This window comes from Halyomorpha halys, unplaced genomic scaffold (genome assembly GCF_000696795.3).
Source record: "Halyomorpha halys isolate HHAL.00 unplaced genomic scaffold, Hhal_1.1 Scaffold533.1, whole genome shotgun sequence".
Taxonomy (NCBI): domain Eukaryota; kingdom Metazoa; phylum Arthropoda; class Insecta; order Hemiptera; family Pentatomidae; genus Halyomorpha; species Halyomorpha halys.
The window spans coordinates 331122-350674 of NW_027108067.1; the positions used below are offsets into that span (position 1 = coordinate 331122).

The 19553-nt window shown below is 29.4% G+C and overlaps 3 protein-coding genes across 7 annotated transcripts in view; 1 reads left to right on the forward strand and 2 right to left on the reverse strand.

The window, feature by feature from the left end:
• Positions 1 to 1576: 1576 nt before the first annotated feature.
• LOC106684000 (ubiquitin-conjugating enzyme E2 J2) lies at positions 1577 to 10003 on the reverse strand. The gene is made up of 5 exons (XM_014425812.3): positions 9639 to 10003; positions 6186 to 6311; positions 4013 to 4121; positions 3752 to 3880; positions 1577 to 2563 (listed from the first exon to the last, which is right to left on the reverse strand). Exons 1-5 carry the CDS (start codon positions 9752 to 9754, stop codon positions 2351 to 2353), a joined length of 693 nt encoding a protein of 230 aa, XP_014281298.1. The 5' UTR covers positions 9755 to 10003; the 3' UTR covers positions 1577 to 2350.
• A 22-nt stretch (positions 10004 to 10025) lies between these two features.
• The window catches only part of Pink1 (PTEN-induced putative kinase 1), a 27608-nt gene continuing 18080 nt past the window's right edge, over positions 10026 to 19553 (forward strand). The window contains exons 1-4 of the mRNA XM_014425811.2: positions 10026 to 10489; positions 12588 to 12744; positions 15276 to 15471; positions 16496 to 16675. Coding sequence (XP_014281297.1) covers positions 10133 to 10489; positions 12588 to 12744; positions 15276 to 15471; positions 16496 to 16675 — 890 coding nt within the window. The 5' untranslated portion in view covers positions 10026 to 10132. The remainder of the gene's footprint in view (positions 10490 to 12587; positions 12745 to 15275; positions 15472 to 16495; positions 16676 to 19553) is intronic.
• LOC106684001 (uncharacterized) overlaps positions 17329 to 19553 on the reverse strand; it is a 13024-nt gene continuing 10799 nt past the window's right edge. For 3 of the 5 annotated variants that reach the window (XR_001343633.3, XR_001343634.3, XR_001343635.2), the window contains 2 exons: positions 18817 to 18905; positions 17329 to 17503 (listed from right to left, as the gene is read on the reverse strand). Coding sequence is in view for 1 of the 5 variants with exons in the window: in XM_014425813.2 (XP_014281299.1) it covers positions 18877 to 18905 (29 nt within the window). In the remaining 4 variants the exon portion in view is untranslated. Of the gene's footprint in view, positions 17504 to 18811; positions 18906 to 19553 lie in introns of those variants that run through there. The other 2 variants (XR_001343632.2, XM_014425813.2) reach the window with 2 other exon arrangements.

Genomic DNA, 19553 nt, shown 5'->3' on the forward strand with positions numbered 1-19553 from the left:
GTAAAAAACATGAACTAATTACTTGATCCATAAAACAACACTGTGTTACTCCCTTATAATATTAGTATTATAATTATAATACTTTAGGCATTTAAAGTACAAACACCTTCAATTTTGTTTGCTGATGATATAAAAAAAATAAAATAAAAAGGAAAAATGTTAAGTTAAAATTATAACAACATAATAAGAGGCCAAAATAAAACATGCTCAGTTAAGTTAGGTATTAATAAAATATTTTGTTAATTAAAAAATTAAAATTGTACCCAATTAATCTGATTTATTTTTGCATTTTCAACCTTAAAAATAATTGAGGAATTCATTAAGTTTTTCAACAGTTGTAAACAGAATTTATTTATTTTTTTTTTGTTTTAAGTAAGAGATTACATTACAAAACGAGATAAATTAAATTGATAAATGTATTACTTTTTATCAGGGTTTCTTTTCAGTTTTATATAATATAAGACAAAATTTGAAGCAATGAATAAATGAAGAAAAATTAACATACATTATTTTAGAGTCCTAATTAAATTATTATCAATAACGAACATAAAATTCTACAAACATTCATAAAAACTAACAAAATGTATATCTTTTCATAAGGCTTAATGTTTTTCTTAAAACTTTTCTATAAACGAAGCAAAATAATATTCAACTAGAGTGCAATTTAGTGTATTAATATTAATATTTTATTGTGATAAATATAACACAAAATGTTGATTATTACAACATTTTAAATATGAATTATATTCAAACCAAAAAACTGGTTTAAAATTAGGTCACAAAAAATACAATTAAATTGTTAAAAATATAATGTAATTCATAATACATTCTCTTTAAATACTATACCCAAAACCTATCAATATATATTTACTGATCACTTCAATACTGTGAATAATAAAAATCACTACTGTTGCATTAAAGGGAAAAAATTATTTTATAAGATACATTAAAAGGTAACTGAAATTATATATAAGTAAATGTACAAGACAAGATAATATTAATAAAATATATAAAACTAAATTTATGGACAAAACAGAAACATAGAAAAGATACTTAAAATATTGATATCCATAGTCGATCCAAATTCAATATCTTAAAGTTGAAGAAATCAAAAGACTACTTACCAAAGTCTCATTATAATTGGTTTAAGCCTTAAGCGGTAAAGAAAAGTAATCCCCCTTGAAATAAATAATTTCCTCCCTGAATCATTGATGGCTATATAGCCTGTTTATTTTATAAAGGAAAAATGGAAACTCAATAATTAATAGAGATTGAAAACAGATAACTAATATCTTCCAAAAGGAACCTACTTATGTTTTATAAGCTATATCCTATATATGTTTTCAAGAATTTTAAATTTTCAACAAAAAAACCCAAGGCTCTATCAATATCTAATAGTTATCTACAGATACGCTACACATTGGCTTTTTGTTCCTAAATGAAAATTATTGATATAACTTATAAAACACAATTTCACATAGATATAAGTTGGTTCCTTTTTTCATATTTGGAAATGGTCAGAGTTGTGATGAAATGTTTTAGATACAGGTTCTTCTGTATGAGATTTTATTTTCAAAAGTAATAAATATGGTCATAAACTTAGGATTCTCATCGAATAAATTTTAGTTCTTTAAAGTGTCATCTATGTTAGATCTCAATCTATTTATTTCCTAAACAATAAATTTTAATAGCTGGATAAAAATGGAAAAGTAATTAATACTTTTGAAGAAGGCTCTAAGGCCATAAGAAATAAGTTGTGTATTGTTATCATCTCCCACACACGTTTAACACACTGTTAAGAAGTTGGTAACGCACAGCTCTTTTCTATACCTTAGAATGATTCAGAGCTATTAGTTATCAACTTCTTAACAGTGTGCCAAAGGCTTGGGATAGGATCACAATATTTTTAACATGTGGAGACCATTTTTCAAATTACCAAATTATTTCCAATGACCATCAACTTTAACAAATAAAAATAAAGATCTGAAAAGAAGAGAACAATTTATGCATGACTTTTAACCACAACAAAGAAATAATTTATATTTACAAAAAAATATATAGAACCCTTTACATGCCTACAATATAATTCTTTATTAAAATGTTAAAAATAATGTTAAAGCTCCGATGAGACTATAAACGTTAATTTTCAGAACTATAAACAAATAATTATATTATCACCAGGCAAACTAATTTCAAATGATACACAATGGTTAATACCCATACATGAGCATAGCATGTATGTGAATGTGTCCACTTAATATATTTTTAAAAATTTATAAAATCAACAAACTAGCTTTGGAATTTTTCATATCATTACACATTTATCAACATAATTTCCCATGGGTTATGACTACTCTGTAGGTGCTGAGGAAACCCCAACAACATATTTTACAGCAAATACAAAAGCAGCGACTCCGACAAGAACAATAATATTTGAAAGGGCAGGATGCAATGGCGATGAAGGCTGATAAGATATTGGAGTCACTACAGATTGTGGGCCAGAAGTACGGGCAGCATCAGCAGCAGCACGTTTCTCTCTAGCTTCTAATTCTTTTTCAATTTCCTACAGGACAGTTATTGCAATATTATATCAACAGAAATATATTACAAATAAATAATTATTGTTAGGATATTTTTAAGTAGTACCATGTATTGGGAATGCTGGGTTGAAAAAAAATTGAGTTTTTAATTATCGATACATACATATATATATATATATCCTAAGTGTTACGGCGGGTAGGGGTTCAAAAGGAACCTTTACTAGCCCAACCGTGAAAAGTAGTGAAAAGAAAAGAATTTTGTTATTTTTGTATTTTTAAATAAGTAAACATAATAAAATGAACACAAAATATACAAACTAGAAAAAAAGAAAGCTTAAAACTATTACAAAATTACATGAATTGAACGAAAGAGAGAAGAAAAAAAAGTCTTATATCACCGATGATTGATGGGGCCCTGGTTGTGGTTGTTGTTCTGGTGGAGGTAGATTGACGTATGTTCGGCCGCCTTGTCGGATGAGCCGAAGTTGTCCGCCCGCCGTGGCTAAAATAATTTAAGCTGGCATAGATGGCCAGAATGCTGGCAACTACGAGTATGTAGTGAGGAGACAATGGAGACGATATGTGTGTGCACACTGAGACTCTAAGAAGTCGTCTGTCTATTTTTCAGTATAAAAAACAACAGAAAGTAATTGTTTTGTTTTTTGACTTAATAAAAATCATATGTTCCAAGAATTGATTTGTGGACCATATGTTGGCTGCAACACTAAGTATTAATAATCAATCATTGCCAACTAAAGGGTTTAAGCACTTTCACAATGGGACACCACTATACGTCCACGACGAGATGGTAGCTCAAATACTTAAGGTAGCCCCAAACCCTAAGTAAACATAACTGGTGTTGGACTACAGGGCAGGTAACCTCAAATCAAAAGTCGTAGCCTGGTATGATGGCAGCAGACCTCCTCTGGCTCACAAAAGCAATAGAGAGAACAAACATACCATGACAGGGGTGTCTGTGGTATCTAGCCTTTGATTTAGATACATATACTATAATACAGTCTTCATTAGGCTGATTCCCATAAGGAACTGATAGAAATATATAATGTAATGCATAATATAAATAAATAATAAATGAGGTTTCTGGTCATTTGGTTAATTTAGCCTGAAAGACGGCCTTTCAGTTTCACTGAAATGTTGGCTTATATAATAAATAAAAAAGTTTGTTAATTTTATTGTCTTTTATTACATACCTCAACAAGCGAGGGAAATTGTTCTTTGAAAATGCTATCAGCCAGGTTAAAACTGAGACTCCTATAAGCTAATTGCCTTTTCTCATAATCAGACGTCTCAATACTTCCTAAAGTTGGGCTTGTCTCTAACTAAAATAAAAATATTGACATTTTGATAATGCTTAGTTAATGATGCAGAGTTTATTAATAGTTAATTTTTAGCAATAAATGAATGTTAAGTCATACTATGAAAATTAAAAGAATAAACAAAAAATACTTCACCATAAAACTCAGGAGACCAGTTAAAATAGTTGAAACAGACCAAGCTGGATTCCATGTATCTGGGTGAAAATCACTGATGGATAGACATAATCTAGTGTTGACCTTAAATCTGTGAAACAACAGAATAAAATTAATTGAGTAGGAGCCATTCTTAATCACTTACAAATCTAAACCAATTTCGAGTAACTAAGAAATTCTATAAAATTTCAAAAGGATTTTACACAGTAAATTGGTTTAAATAGCATATTGGCATAAACCTGATTAGTTGAAAATTCAAATTTATTTGAGGTAAAAGAATTATAAAGAAAGAATTATTTCTATTTTTACAACCGAAGTAAAGAAAGTACAATACTAAATAATTACCAGTCTCAAGAAAGAAATTTAAAGATTATAAATAGAAAGTACAATAATCAAGTAAACAATTCCTAAGAACTATTTACAACAAAAACTGTAATCAATTAAAAGAGAATCTTTGATGATTTTTGCAATATTCTTTGTTTTGCTAGGTAGATAAAATTTATAATTAGATTCCCTGCAAAGATGTGATTTTTAAAAAACACATAATTTCAGTGACCAAGATTATTTTCACATCATAAAATCATATGATATATGAACTAAATTTGACCTTAGTTACTGTTTTGTGTAACCTAAGGTAACCGAAAGTCTGATTTGGAGGGGCTCTCATAATGCAGGCGCTGCTAGCGTCCCATCTGGCCACCAACCAAAGCTTACCTCCTCCAGTGCTCTTTGTGAGGAAGAGAAGCAGCTTGGGCATGAGAGAGCCATTTTCTTTGCCAGAAGCAATTCTTCTTTGTTCACTCTTTAGTAAAATCAAACATGAGTGAGTAGATTTCCTGGAGTAGCTCCTAGCAGAGAGAGAGGTATAGGAATGCGGAGAGAAGAAAGGAAGTATGGAGTAAGTCCTCCTAATTCAATATAGTTAACATCCACATCTACAGTTTTCCATAGCCCACTTCATCTAAATTAATTAACACTATCTAACAATAAATGTTTTATTTTGGCCACCCTCATTTCATTTCATCATTATATACAGTCTACAAAAATCCAACCAACTAATCGAAAGTGAATGTGCACCTGGCCTTCAGTTGAAGGCGTACTTCATACAGTTAAGCTATTGGGAAGTGAATATATATGCCACTCAGCATTCTTAATTCTGGAATGACACAAGTCTGGCTTCAGGGAATTGACTTTAGAATGGTAAATGGGTCATCCTCTTTTCAATGTATGATTTGTGTTCCTGGGTGATTGTAGGTCTTTACTATCAATATATGAATTTAAAAAAAAGTCATAATTTAGGGAGAGAACAGTACTACAAACTCACTCATTTGGAATAGTTATTTTATTGCAGTAACAGGTAAAAAATTATCAAAATTCGATTTCCTCACAACCATGGAGTGTCTCATGGTTAACTTTAACATATTTGAATGCTCCTACCAACAACATAAAAGAGAGACAGGAAAAATTGTTGCAGGATTTCTGACAAGAATACTCAGTAATACTAAGTACTTTAAGGAAAATGAATTTATCTTCACCTTTTAGATTTTATATATTAATATGCCCGTCACATATTTTCAACATCACAACTCTGGAATGTTTGAAAGTTCCGTCAATTCTGAAGAATGTACATGATAGAAAAATTAGTTTTAACACTGGAACATTCCCAACAAATCGGTCTGTATCCTTCTAGGTTTTGCTAGCTCATTTGTTATCGCCTGGTTAGCAACCAGTTGGGATTGATGAACGTCTCCATCTGATCCATCACAACCCTCGTGAGTATTTTATCTAACCTAAATATTGGTAATTTTATGATGGTTGTTTTTAAAGCCCATTTATTATGGTGTAATAATTGTGAAATATGACACCTTTGTTATTAAGGCAATATGTTGTAATCATATAAAATACCATTTTTTAAAAAAAAAGAAAATAATGAAATCAATGAAAATTCCTCAGGTAGTCTTTAACAAAACAACTAAACCAAGATTTTTCATTTCAAAGTTTAAGGTCTTCTTTACATGTCTTAAAGAATTCACTGTATGCTTTTAATAGTTTTACTGCTTGTAAATCCAATTATTATAACAAGCTAAAGAAAATTTAAATAATTCTAATTAAATAATAAAATAAATTTTTTAAAAATAATATAAAGCTTTAGTACCTGCCATTTGGAGTCATCATGTAAATACTGGGGGGTTTAAATGGAAACTCTCTAGGAAAAATTAATTTCCCATGATACATTCCTCCTTCATAAGGTGTTTTTTCAGGTCCAATAACAACATAATGCCTAAAAAATAAAAAGGTATCCAGTTTATAATTAATAAAACGTCGTGAAGAACAGAGGAGCATCATTAATGTCTTAAACTAAATTATTGTCAATTAAAAATGTCCTTATTTAATATAAAGCAGCTGATGATTCTATAAATAAGAATAGTGTGAATTAAATAATTTTAATATAAAAATAAATGATTTGAAAAAAGATACTTCTAAGTGTTAATGAATAAGAACAAATAATTTGTTAGCACATAATATAAGATAAATATATTTTTATAAAAATAAAAATCTTTATAAAAAGATGTTTAGTACTAATCAGTGTTAGCTGTCGGTCTTCCAAACTGCAGTGATACCAGATGTTCTATGCTCATTTAAAAACACACATGACAATTCAAGAAGGAAATTAAACGACTAATGGCATTCTCTATTTATATGAAAATTATTTAGTACTGATCTGTTATCTAATGATATAAATACAAAGGGAGGAGAAAACAGAGCAAGAAGCTCTAGAACCACTAAAGTGAAAAAGGAAAAAAAAATCAAGTTATCTACATCTCCAACCTTTTTTTGAGCCATTGAGAGCAAGAGTGGTTTAAGTCACTCTTTTCTCACTACAATTCATTCTCATTAAAAAAATAATTAGTTCATTAATTACTGTGTAGATTAACTTCAAATGCTCTTAAACTGTTAGATATGCTTGTGACTGACTACTTTTAACAGAGAAAGCTGTTATTCCTGACCAAATCTTTGTAGAACTTCCCCTAAAGTGTTAAATATCTCAAACCTTCAGTTTTGACTTCGTAAAAGCACCTTATTGACAATCGTTATTGACATGTTATTGACAATCGTAACTTGAATTTTATAAAGTAAGAGTTTGGAATTATGTAGGATTTCACCTTCGGAGCCACTTCAACACCAAATTAACCTGTGACCAATTCTTGCCAAAGTGAAGCCTCTATTGGATGATAAATCCATGGAAATGCAGATTTATCATCACATTGCGTCAGTTACCAGCATTTTACCAGTTCTACTAAGATGATTCAAAATTTTGCTTATTTTATCACTTCCTGTTATGTTTATGAGCTTCAATTCTTTTTACACATTTTTATATCACTTTCAGATTATGTGAATATCATTTTAAAATGACAATTAAAAGAACAATTGTAAGAAGTGCTAATATCTGGATCTTCAAAATTATCAGGGTACCCGATTATTAAAAAAAATTGTATTGTAGCAGCACAAGACCTTCGTTAACATGCTACTACAGTTTATTTTTTTTTATTTGTAACAGAATGATGCTTTTTATTTTAGGAAATAAACAAAGGATCCGACAGTTGACAAGGCTATCAATAACAGGTTTGCATAGGTGTACATAATTATATTGGAGCAAATCATATCCCTGAGAATGCCATGAATTCCAGTTCTTCAGATTCAGTTAAAAGTACAAAAGACAAAGAAAAACTGAAGAAAAAACCTATGGTTCATAACAGAATTCATGGTTCATTGATGAAAAAGCTCTAAAGTTAATCAATAAATCATCAAGGGAAACTGGGAATACAGAAGATGACTTTGTTTTTCAAATTTTAAAGGGGATGAGAAAGTGTTTCTTTGGAGAGTCTATCAATAAAGAAAGACCGTGAACCATTTCGAGGAGTAGTAACAACAAATCCTATAAGGAGTAGTAGTAAAAAACAAATCCTGAGTTTAATGCAAGAGTCCCAAAACATATTCCAATGTCTTGCTTCCAGGACATCATATTTCAAACAGCATCAACTAATGGTAAATGTTCAATGTAAATCCTATACCTTATATTATGAAACTTCTTACAGAGATCTCTTAGTTGGCAGATGTTTTATTTTTTTAATAGTCATTTGTAAAAAGAACATCAAAATGTGGTACAGAGAAGTTTTTCCGAGTGTAGGATGTTTATCTGACAATAGGAAATAACAAGGACACATAAAAAACAAGGAACTAAGTCAAAATTGGAGTAGAAATGGACACAAATTGAGCAATAATTAATGCAAACTTCATCACAACCACATTATTAACCAAAAGGAAGATGGCTATAATGGCTAATAAAGTTTTGAGGATTTCAGGAGGAAAGGTGGCAGCTGACCCTCTCGAGTTGAAAAGGAGAAGATGGAGTTATCAAATCCTGTAGAGATGTTAGTGTCTCTAAGAACTCTAGGGAATAAGTTCTATTTTCTTATTCTCTAAATATCAATTTAAATATAATGAAGTGTACACACCTGCTATAATACCATTAAACATACGTTTTCTCTCTTAGATATCGATGGAATTTTTTCATATTCATCTATTGTTTTATACTGGTAACAATGAGAGATATTTAATTATTTAAAAAAAAAAAATTAGTGGTACTTCAGAAAAAGCTTTTTTGAAAATTCAGCATTTAAACTCAGACAGACTATTTCAACGAGAATAAAATATAAATGCTAATAATTGTAAATTGGTAAGACGAGTTTAATCTAAATCATTAGAACCGTTTTGGTATATAAATAATATGTTTGCTTAATATAAAAATATGTAAATCAATGAATATAATACATCTTAAAACATGTATTTCTGTTGAAATTTCAGAATATAAATTTTACATGATCAGTACAGGTATATTTACATTCATATAAATGCTAGAATATTCATAATAAATAAATGAGAACGAGCAGAGTAGCTGGAGTGCGGTAGTTGCAACATAAAAGTTTTAAGATCAAACCAAATGTCAACCTCTACTTTTATGGTTGGTATTTACAGATCATTAAATTTTAACTTAAATGTGGCATGGTAGGTGAAAGACAAAAGGGAGGATATGTATAAATAGTTTTACAAAACATTTCACTTAATGTAATCAAAAAGATTATTGCAAGATAATAAAAAATTTTGATAGGTAAATAATAAAACATCATTAAGCAAATTTGGTACACAATAAAACAAAGTAAGTGATTTAATCATTAAGAGATCCAGCTTATAAACCAATAAAACTTATTACATGAAAGGAAAATAATCATGACTGTAATATAATGTTTTCCTTTTGACAGATAAACAATAAGTAATTGTTGATTTAATTAAGCTAGTACAGTCGGTCCTGTTAGTAGAAGCCGAAAACAAATTAACATTATAAAATGCAATTTTAAATAACAATACTTGGACTGACCCATGACAGTCCAACAAAAAACTACTTTGAAAAAACACAAAAAGGGAAAAACATTCAACATAAATCACAGTTTACTAAAGAATTGACAACAAAGCACAGAGATAAGACAAACTATTATAGATAATTAGACAAATATTAAAGTTAAAATTAATATATATAATGAATGTATACCATTCTAAAATATTTGATGGCAGAGGTTCAGCAAGTACATATGGAACAGGATCTCTCTTCAGTCTTATGTAGTCTTGTTTGAGCCTGGATGTAGCTGAGTTCGGTTTTCTAGACATGCTTTAGCATATGATGCACAATTCAATTTAAAAGAAAAACACCAGAAAGTTTTTGAATTGGAGATGTCACTTTGAAAAAAAAATAAATGAGAGAAAGTGTAATCTTACAAAAAGTAGAAAACGGCGAACAATGGAAATTAAATAATCATAACTTTCACGAGGTCCATTCACTACCACTTTAAAGAATAAGTAATAATAAACAAGGAACAATAAACGTAATCTACAAGAACAGTAACCATTACGGCATAACAGCTGTTTTGGAACAGCTTATCTTTTGGAAGCTAGAGGGGGAGGGGATTGCACCAGATTTGACGTTTTTAAGTTTAACCTTTCAGTGATATTGGCTCTGCTTTTAATTAACTTCAATATTTTGTGACTATGTCACTTAGGTCCGTCGTGTCCAGAGTTTGGACACATGGACGGGCTATATTACGAGGTTGTAGGCAAGATTACCACTGGCGCAGTAAAATTTTCGCTCAGAATTTGCGGACAGAGTCCCGAAGTTCACCATCTTCTGGAGTTCAAAAACACTATGACAATGCAAGAAGAATTTTCGCAAATAACATTCTCAGGAGGGTCACTAATCCAGTGTCTTCTGATTTAAGGAAACGCACAACTCAGCAATTGCTTTATGGCAATTCAACTCCATTTTTCGCCTTTGTTGGAATAAGTCTTGCCTCAGGAAGTATTATCAGTAAAGAAGATGAACTTGAGGGACTCTGTTGGGAAATCAGGGTATGTATCAAAGTTTTATTATTTTGAATTTAATTTTTTAGTTTTGACAAAACTTTGTCATTTTAAAAAATTTAATTAACAATTTGTGAAGTTTAACTAATTAGATATAAATTGACATTAATCCCAAATTCGTGCTACAGTGTTTATTTTTTTTAATTAAGTTAATTTATATTACTTATTTTACCAAGATCAAAAATGCTTTTTATTTTATTTTTCTAAGATAGTTAATGCGATAAGTGTAGTGATTCATATATTCTTTATCAGTTAGCTGAAATCTGAAGAGCACAAGTATATCTGCAATCTTCTATTTGTCCTGATCACCATATTTAATGGATAAGCCATAACTTCTTCAAAGTTTGAAGATTATTTATTATGATAGAAATTGTAATACATTTCGGAAAATGTTTAGACTGTCTTTTTGTTAAGACATCTTGGAAAGATGCTGTTAATATTTATTATTCCAATATCAGGTGCCTTACATATCTTGCAGTTCATGCTGGAAAATATTATTCTTTCACACATTTATTTCTCTGCAACATGAAGAGTCGTATTCTTGCACTTCTAGTGTGTAACTAATAAATTGTAACATTTATAAAATCTTTTTTTGGAAAATGAAAAAAAAAATAGTTAATTAACTGGATAAACTTTTAAAAAATTCAAAATATTAAAATAATCTATAAAAGGAAGATGGTCAAGAAAACTCAAATAGTAATTTAACTGTTTATTGTGAGCCAACATTTCGCCCCACTTTGCAGGGCTTTGTCTGGGCTAAAAAAGATGCAAACAACTAAAATTATGTAGCAAAGTAAGATAAGAGATAGCATTAAATAAAAGTATGGTTAAAAATAATTTAAAATATGTGAAAGTTTATGTAAAAATGAACAAAGTAAATTAAAGAAAATAAAAAAATGATTTACTGTGAAAAGTATAAATAAACAAGAAATTACAAAAAAGTATTAGACAATTAATGAAAACGGAAATAATAACAAATGAAAAAGTAGATAAAAGAGAAACATGAAATTACGATACTCACTAAAAGATGGGAAATAAGAATAAAATAATGGTCAAGGAAAAATAAAAATAATGAACAACATAGGACACCTTGAATGACGGAAAGCTAAAGAGTGATATTGAGGTCGATGTAAAGTATCAACAGGGTAGGGGAGTGGGAGACTTTGATGGTTAACAAATGACGTTACGTTTGAAAGCAAAAAGATATAAAAATAAGATAATATCAGAAAATCTTAGAAATGATTTAATATAAGCATTTAATGATTATTGATATTAAATGATAATAAACATAATAAGGGGGAGAAATTGTGAAAAAATATATACATAGATAAAATACAATAAGCGCAATATAATTAAAAGAATATATACAATAAATATAATGTAGTGAAGAAAAAAATATATAAAAAATTTAATAGAAGTACAAAGGTGCTGTAAATTTATATAATAAAAACATTAATTATGAATTAATAAATGTAAGTATAAGTTGGAAGTATTAGATGGATATAAAATACAGATAAAAGATATAAATATAAAAGATAAGATTGGAGAAGATGATCGGGGGATGCGGTCAGCAAAATAAAATGTTTCTTTGCTGACCGCACCCCCGACCATCTTCTCCAATCAGTAATCTACAGTCAACTATCTACACCTCATAAAAGATAAGAGATGGATAGTAGTTATATAATAATAAAAAAAAAATATTATAAATTAATAAATGTTAGTACAAGGGGAAAATATGTGATAAATAAAAAAAAGTGAGCTGATTTCTGAAATGCAGAAAATAGAGTAAAATTATGGTAGCATAATAAGGCTTGAAATATGCCGGTAGATCAGAGAGATACAGTCTTTATCAACTTTATAATTTATATATTTCTGTTGTAAATGGGTATTTATCGATTCCGAAATGAGGCTTTTTTTATAGTTGGGGACGGTAGCGAGTTATTGATGTTTGGTCAAAGTTAAGTTATATATTATATTCGATCAATCATCTATCTTCCAATATAAAAATAATTCAAAAAAATTATCATTATGTATTTCAGAATTTTTCTGATGATATGGTATAATTTTTCATTATTATGATTTCTAGGAGGCAGTTGAGCGTATGCAGGACTCTCTTTTTGAAGCAGAATCAGATTTATTCAATCCAAATGAAGTAATCGATTTGAAAAAATTTGCTATTGGGCCATTTATTAAAACAGGATCAAATGCAGCGGTTTATGCTGCTAGTAAGTCATCAACAAAAGGTATATATTATTTTTTTAATTTAGCTTACTTTATCAATTATAATAAAATATATCCATTTCGCCTCAACAGTTTTTATTCATTCGTTTTAAATATTCAGTGTTTTGGTCAACCTTGCCATTGTCAAGGACAATTTAAAGAGTACGCCTCAACATCATGAAGAGCGACCCTGCTCATCATGAGCACTTATCTGCTATGAGCACCTCCGTACTGGAAGCCCAGTCTGTTTTGGGCATTTGCTTGTTTGGTTATGTCGTATGGTGCTTAAATATACACTCTACCTCTAATGGTGAACAGAAAATTGTCCCATCCCCATTTTTTTATATATATTTATTTTACTCATTCAAAAAGAGAATAGAAAGCTGTAGTGGCAAATAAAACTCTCCAGAAAAATAAAGTTTTATGCTTTGCACTAAAAGACAAATGATACAGACAACTTTTCAAGAATGTCATTGGAGGATTTTCAATTAATATTAATTGGTTATAGTTGAGAGACAAGACACATTTTGAATCTATGATTTTTTGCTAAATTTTTGATTTTATTCTTATATAAAAAAATGAGTGCTATAAAATTATTTTTTTCAAGTAATTATTAATATTATTTTAGTTGTTTCAAGATATAACCTACACTTTATAATCATTTAAAAATTGTAATTTCCTTCAGGTTAAAACAATTTGGGGTTAAAAACACCACGGTCAATCCATGTTTAAATAAAGATTTGGGATAAGTGAGCCTGTTGGCAAACATGTAAATCCCTTAAATTAAATTAAGTCATTTGAACAATACCATAGTCAAACTATTGACAATGTTAAAATAATCCTACAAAACCACTGGGTCTGAAATTATGTTAAATTTTGGAATAACACATATTTTGCTAAGGAACAAGAGGGAAAAAACAATAAGTATTTGATTAGTCACTCAAATCATCAGTGAAACTGACATATGTTTTAATCTAGAAGAGCTAGTTCTATGGCATCCATTTAGTAAAAGAAATGACCAAACATAGAAATTCAAAACAAAAAAGTTGGGCTCTGGCTGTCATATAGAGATTTCAAAGTGGTCTTTCTATTATAATTGTTTCATTGTTGTTCATAATAAGTGATTCATTATTGTTCCTAATTAATTCTTTATTGATGTTCCTAATAAGGAATTGTTTTTACAAGATAATGAAGTGGTCTACAAAAAACTGTTAAACAAAAAGTCACAAAGTAATGTGAAGAATCTAGAAATGAATGTAAAGATAAAAAATATTAACTGGAAATTAATATGAGTATTACTCAAAAACCCTTAGTGAAGCAGTTAATAAATTTAAAGATGGGATAAAAGAAATGTTGGACTAAGAAAAAATTGAAATAAATTAAATTTTTTTAGAACATATTAAAATTTAAAAGAAAACAAAATCTATACTACTACAACTCTAGAAGGGTCAGGGGTGCAGTACTTTTTAAGGAAGTTCTGTTTCTTGATTAACGGTTGTGCAAGGAGGGGAAAATAATTATCTGCCACAACTGAATTCGAACCCGGTTTCTTGGAGTTAGTAGCACAATGCCTTACTATTGAGCTGCCCTCTCCCACAGAACATATTAAAGAATTAAACATAAAAATACAAAGTGCTGATTAAAATACTACTAAAAATTCGGCTTCTACTAAAATAGAAAAACAAAGCAAAGTGCTTTCCAAAGATAAACACAAATTAGAAATACGTCCAGTTGTAATAGAGCAAAGCTCAAGAATAGAAAATATTGAAATAGAGATATTCCATCCACCCCCAAATAAGGATATTGAATTTATAATGGAAACAATCTTACAAAAATTATAAATATTACATTGACAACAATGGTCCACATACTGCCTAATATGTCATTGTTAATGATGCCCTTTGTAGAGTATGGAAGTTGATAACTTATCAACTTATTGAAGTAAGGAATAAAATTACCAATTTATTTATAAATTTTATAATAAATTACCAATTTATTTATAAATGATTCTGAGTTATTTTAAGCTTTTGGGGAGATTGTTAAAAAAAAATAAAATAAAAATTAATGACTAACCTGCCTTCCAGACATCTTTTAGATAAGTTTGGGTATAAGTACGAGTCATTTTGACTAGAAGATATAATATCCATTCTTGAAAATTATTTCATTTTGACTAGAAGATATAATATCCATTCTTGAAAATTATTTCATTTTGACTTGATGATATAATATCCATTCTTGAAAATTATTTCATTTTGACTAGAAGATATAATATCCATTCTTTAAAATTATTTCATTTTGACTTGAAGATATAATATCCATTCTTGAAAACTATTTCATTTTAACTAGAAGATGTAATATCCATCATTGAAAATTATTTCGTTTAATAAACCTAGAGTTGTTAAGGTTTTTTTTTTCAAATAAAACTCAACAATAATTTATAATTTTAAGATTATTTTTAGTGCTTAGGTTTTTTTTATGAATTCTCTTCCATTGCCTAGTCCTATTTTCTCATTAATCACTATTAATATTTCTCTAACATTTTTATTTGTTTTAGATAATGATAATGTTGAGCAACCTGCTGTTACTTTTGATACAAAGTCTCATATTTCTGGATTCCCTTTTGCCTTAAAAATGATGTTTAATTTTGACATTGAGTCAAATGCAACATCCATTTTACGAGCTATGCTACGAGAAACTATCCCAGCACGATTTCGATTTGTTTCAAATGAATTTGCTCCTTGGATGCAGAGGTATGCTTCAAGAAGATTCTATTGATTTAGTTATCTGATTTATACATTCATATTTGTTTTCTAAAACTAACTTATTTCTTTTAAAGCAGTAATTGAGCAAATTTCCAATTTGTATTCATCAGTAAAGATTAAGTTACAAAAATAATGATGTAAAAATTCCCCCAAAATTTCTTTATCTATGTTTGCATAAATATGTTATGCTATTTGCAGGGGATGGATTGGGAGGTGGTTGGGAGAGGGGGGGGGGGGGTTGAATTTGACACTGGCTTCATCACAGCCTTTACTGAGCTCTCCAAGGCTTGGTAAAGTATTTCCAATGCTGTAAATGCTGTTATGACTGTAACTATCAAACCATTACACTATGGAAGTTGCTGCGACTTTTTCTGCAATAACTGAAACTGTATGATAGTTCGCTGATAAGGTACATACATGTGACAGTTAACATGACAATTACTACCCTGATGCTACTTGTACCATCAACTGTCATGCTAGAGTTAGTATGACAATAAAATCATGAGTGTAAAAATCATAAAATTGCAGTTACAATGATGTCACTGATTCCCCTGGAGCAGGTAAAAGATATTTTTTGAGTAAAACGGGTATTTTCAAGGTGCTGAGTGGGTATTTTAGATCAGGAGAATCGGCAGCACTTCTACTTACTGCTATATAATACTTTGTAATTGTTGGCTAAAATGTAAGGATTGACTTTAAAAACTGGTCTAAAGTAATTTTAATAAAATAATATTGAAATCTTAATGACTCAAAATCACAGAATTTGTCCATTCTGGTTCGCGACGCCTCATGTAGGAATAATTGTGATTTTTAAATGAACTTTATTGTTTTATTCTTAGATCATTCATTAATTTGTAGTATCAACTGTTGATTATTTGATATTATAGTTTATAAAACATAAAAATGAAGTTAATGATACTGAAAGTTCAGATTAAATTTAACCTAGTCACTATTATTATATTACTTTTCTTCACTGTGTTCAATATGTTTCTTAACTACTTTTTTTTTTCAGTATGTATGAAAATTTAACCATTCTTCCTCCCCACCCGAATGTGGTCATGATGCACTGTGCTTTTGTTGATTATGTACCCGAACTTCCAAGTAGCAGGCATGAGTTTCCTGCAGCGTTGCCTCCAAGGATCAATCCGACCGGGTTCGGCCGTAACAAGACTTTGTTTCTTTTAATGAAAAGGTAAGAAGTTAACATAACTACTGGTTTATTATTTGTGTAGATGAATAATTGTGTGGAAATATTAATTTAATAAATAAAGAAAAACTTATTGCAAATTTGAAATCTTAAATGCATTGTTTGCTACAAGAATAATATGGAAACATTAGAGCATGAAAAGTAAGCAATGTTATGTGTAATTGAAAGTATTATCACAATTTCAGAAGGTAATTCTGGTTTCAAATAATAAATTTACTTATTGTTTTATTAACCGAAGAATAAATTATATTGGTTCTTACATTTTAGTCGACTTATTATCATATAGTGAACTAGTCGTCTTTAGTCATTCATTCCAATATTTTAAATTCATTTAGAGCTATTAAATTATTTTCTTACTAAATTATTCTTTTAAGTATTCAAGAGCAGTTTATTAAGTTCATGAAAGTGCTTATTTTGCCTGACAAATAAACCATGACTAGTTCTATTTATTCATATTTTCAACCTTTATTTTATTTATAATTATTAAATGAGACAATAAATTTTTTTTAAGGACATATTAGTTTTTATTTCTGTTCTTTTTGTATGAACAAAATATTTTCAAGTTTCGTGTTTTATAAACAAATGCCTTGAACCTGTTTCAAGAATAAAGGTTTATCAAAATAATGAAAGTTTTCCCATTCGAGTTTGCTTTAATTTATTTATTTTTTATTTCAAATAAACTCTTGTTGGTACTTTCGAATGAACAATTCTTAATAAAAACTTGTTAGACTTTCTTTTGGCTGGAAACAACATTTTGGTCTATCTGGAATCACATCTTGTCCCCAATTCACCATCCTACAAATTTCAGATTCACTAAACAGGAATTAACCAACTTAATATCTTAACAATGCTTGATGCTTTATTACATATAGGTATGTTGTTTAACATTACGTATCAACATCACAACTTAGTCTAACAATGAAATTTTATTTCAATAACTAAAAATATGCTGCTTTAATTCTGAAATCATAAAAAGATGTAAACAGCTTTGTTTGTTATGTTTTATAAATGGTAACATTGGTCTATAAGTTAAACAGTTTCGTCAGTAATTTAGTCAAAATCAGTTATAATGTACTTTAAGAGATCGGAGTTTTTTTACCTTGTAATCAGTGTTATCTTTTAGTAATATTATCAGTTTTAACTCATTTTAAGGATTTCATTAAGGATAATCATTTTTATGATTAGTTTAGAAATGTGACCTCTTATTACACTAAGGGAAGAGTAGATTAAGATTTTTGAAAATAAAGTATCGTTTAAAATATTGGGAAGAGAAGGCTACATAATACTGAATTGAGGGAACTCCACTCGGTCAATGTGATTCAGGTTGTATCATTGCAGTAGGCATGTAAGGTTGTAGGGCTTAGTAAGAAACAGATTCCCAACATGTTAATAAACCCTGAACCAACGAGTAAACAGCTGAGGCGTTAACCACAGCATAGGTGGGAGGATTGCGTCAAGACTGATCTGGTTGGTTTCAGCATCGAACCTTCGGGTTTGCTAAGTCTTTATTATTATTATTAATGAATAGTTTACTATAAAATGTGTTGCACATGTTACAACAGTTAGTTATAACTTTATGGCTGATTAAATACATCTGTAATACAATCCATATCTGTATGTATTTTTATATGGACATGAATGTATTGTACTTATATGAGCTTAAGTACATAATATTACAATGAGGCAGGCAATCAACAATAATGTATTATCGAAATTTTTGAACTGTAAGGTCTGGTTTGAAAGGATAGAGGCTTATCTAGGCTGAGAGGCAAATAGAGAAAAATAAGGAGTTCAATATTTTTGTTCTATAAAATATAAACACAAAAGCAGTTTTTTTTTTTTTAAATCAGGCTGGTGGTTATTGATATTCTTGAGCATTCATAGTAACCAAGTCTTTAGCTGTATAGGTGTTTGTACATTATAAAAAACCACTATACATTTTATCAATGAAATTTCACAGGACTGAAGATTTTTTTACCTTATAACTAATTGTTCCTTATAACTATTGTTGTGATAAACAACTTTGTATTTCTTTTTTTTAATAAATGACCATTAAATTAAAGCAAAAGCGCTTAAAGTCCTATCATTTAATTAATGCTGGCTACGTTAGATGATACGAAACTTACTCCACATTTTATTACATTTGAAGTTGCTTAAAGCCTTTTATATATATATAGAGGACAACTTCAGGATTCGATTTGTGAACCTCTTTGAGCTAAAAAAAAAAAAATAAATAAATAAGTATTTACATCGATAATTCTAAACATTGTTTATGTGCTAAAATAAAAAACATTTAAATTGGTGATTTAATCTAGGCATAGAAAGTTATTTTAGTTTAGAACTAAATCTCTTAGCAGCACAATATCACATCCCTGTTGATAAGGGAGGTAACTTGACCAGCTTAGCCTCACATAGGGACATCATACCTCACTTGGCTTAGCTACTAAGTTAGAGGAATAGTTAATCCCTCTGTATTGGTGGGGGAACTTACCCTGCGACTCTTGAGGTCTTAACTCATATCTTCAAGATGGTGGCCTATCCTGACCAGGGTGGAGTCGTAAACATCCATTTAGATAACAGCGACAGAGTAAATATTAATTGACTAAGATGAGAATAATATCAATGCCACTTTGAGCTGAGAGCTCTGAGACCTTTTAGTCATGTATAAGGTTTCTGTGCTGGGAGGATCTTTAAACTTTGTTGAATCAAGGATAACAACTTTTTAAATTTCTTTATTACCAGATTATCCTGGTTGGCCTTGCATGGTTATTGTAACAGTTTGCTAGTTATTTTTTAACAGTTCATAATGAGGGGGTATTATCTCGTTCTAAAGACATAGTTAGGGATGTGATAATATATATGT

What these genes read in the sequence shown, in the direction of transcription:
- LOC106684000 (XM_014425812.3), bottom strand. Translation starts at nt 9,754, where the DNA reads ATGTCTAGAAAACCGAACTCAGCTACATCCAGGCTCAAACAAGACTAC. An exon ending in ATGATGACTCCAAATGGCAG is followed by an intron (nt 4,122 to 6,185) that starts GTACTAAAGCTT and finishes GTTGTTTCACAG; the next exon opens with ATTTAAGGTCAACACTAGAT. An exon ending in CTGGTCTCCTGAGTTTTATG is followed by an intron (nt 3,881 to 4,012) that starts GTGAAGTATTTT and finishes TTTTTATTTTAG; the next exon opens with TTAGAGACAAGCCCAACTTT.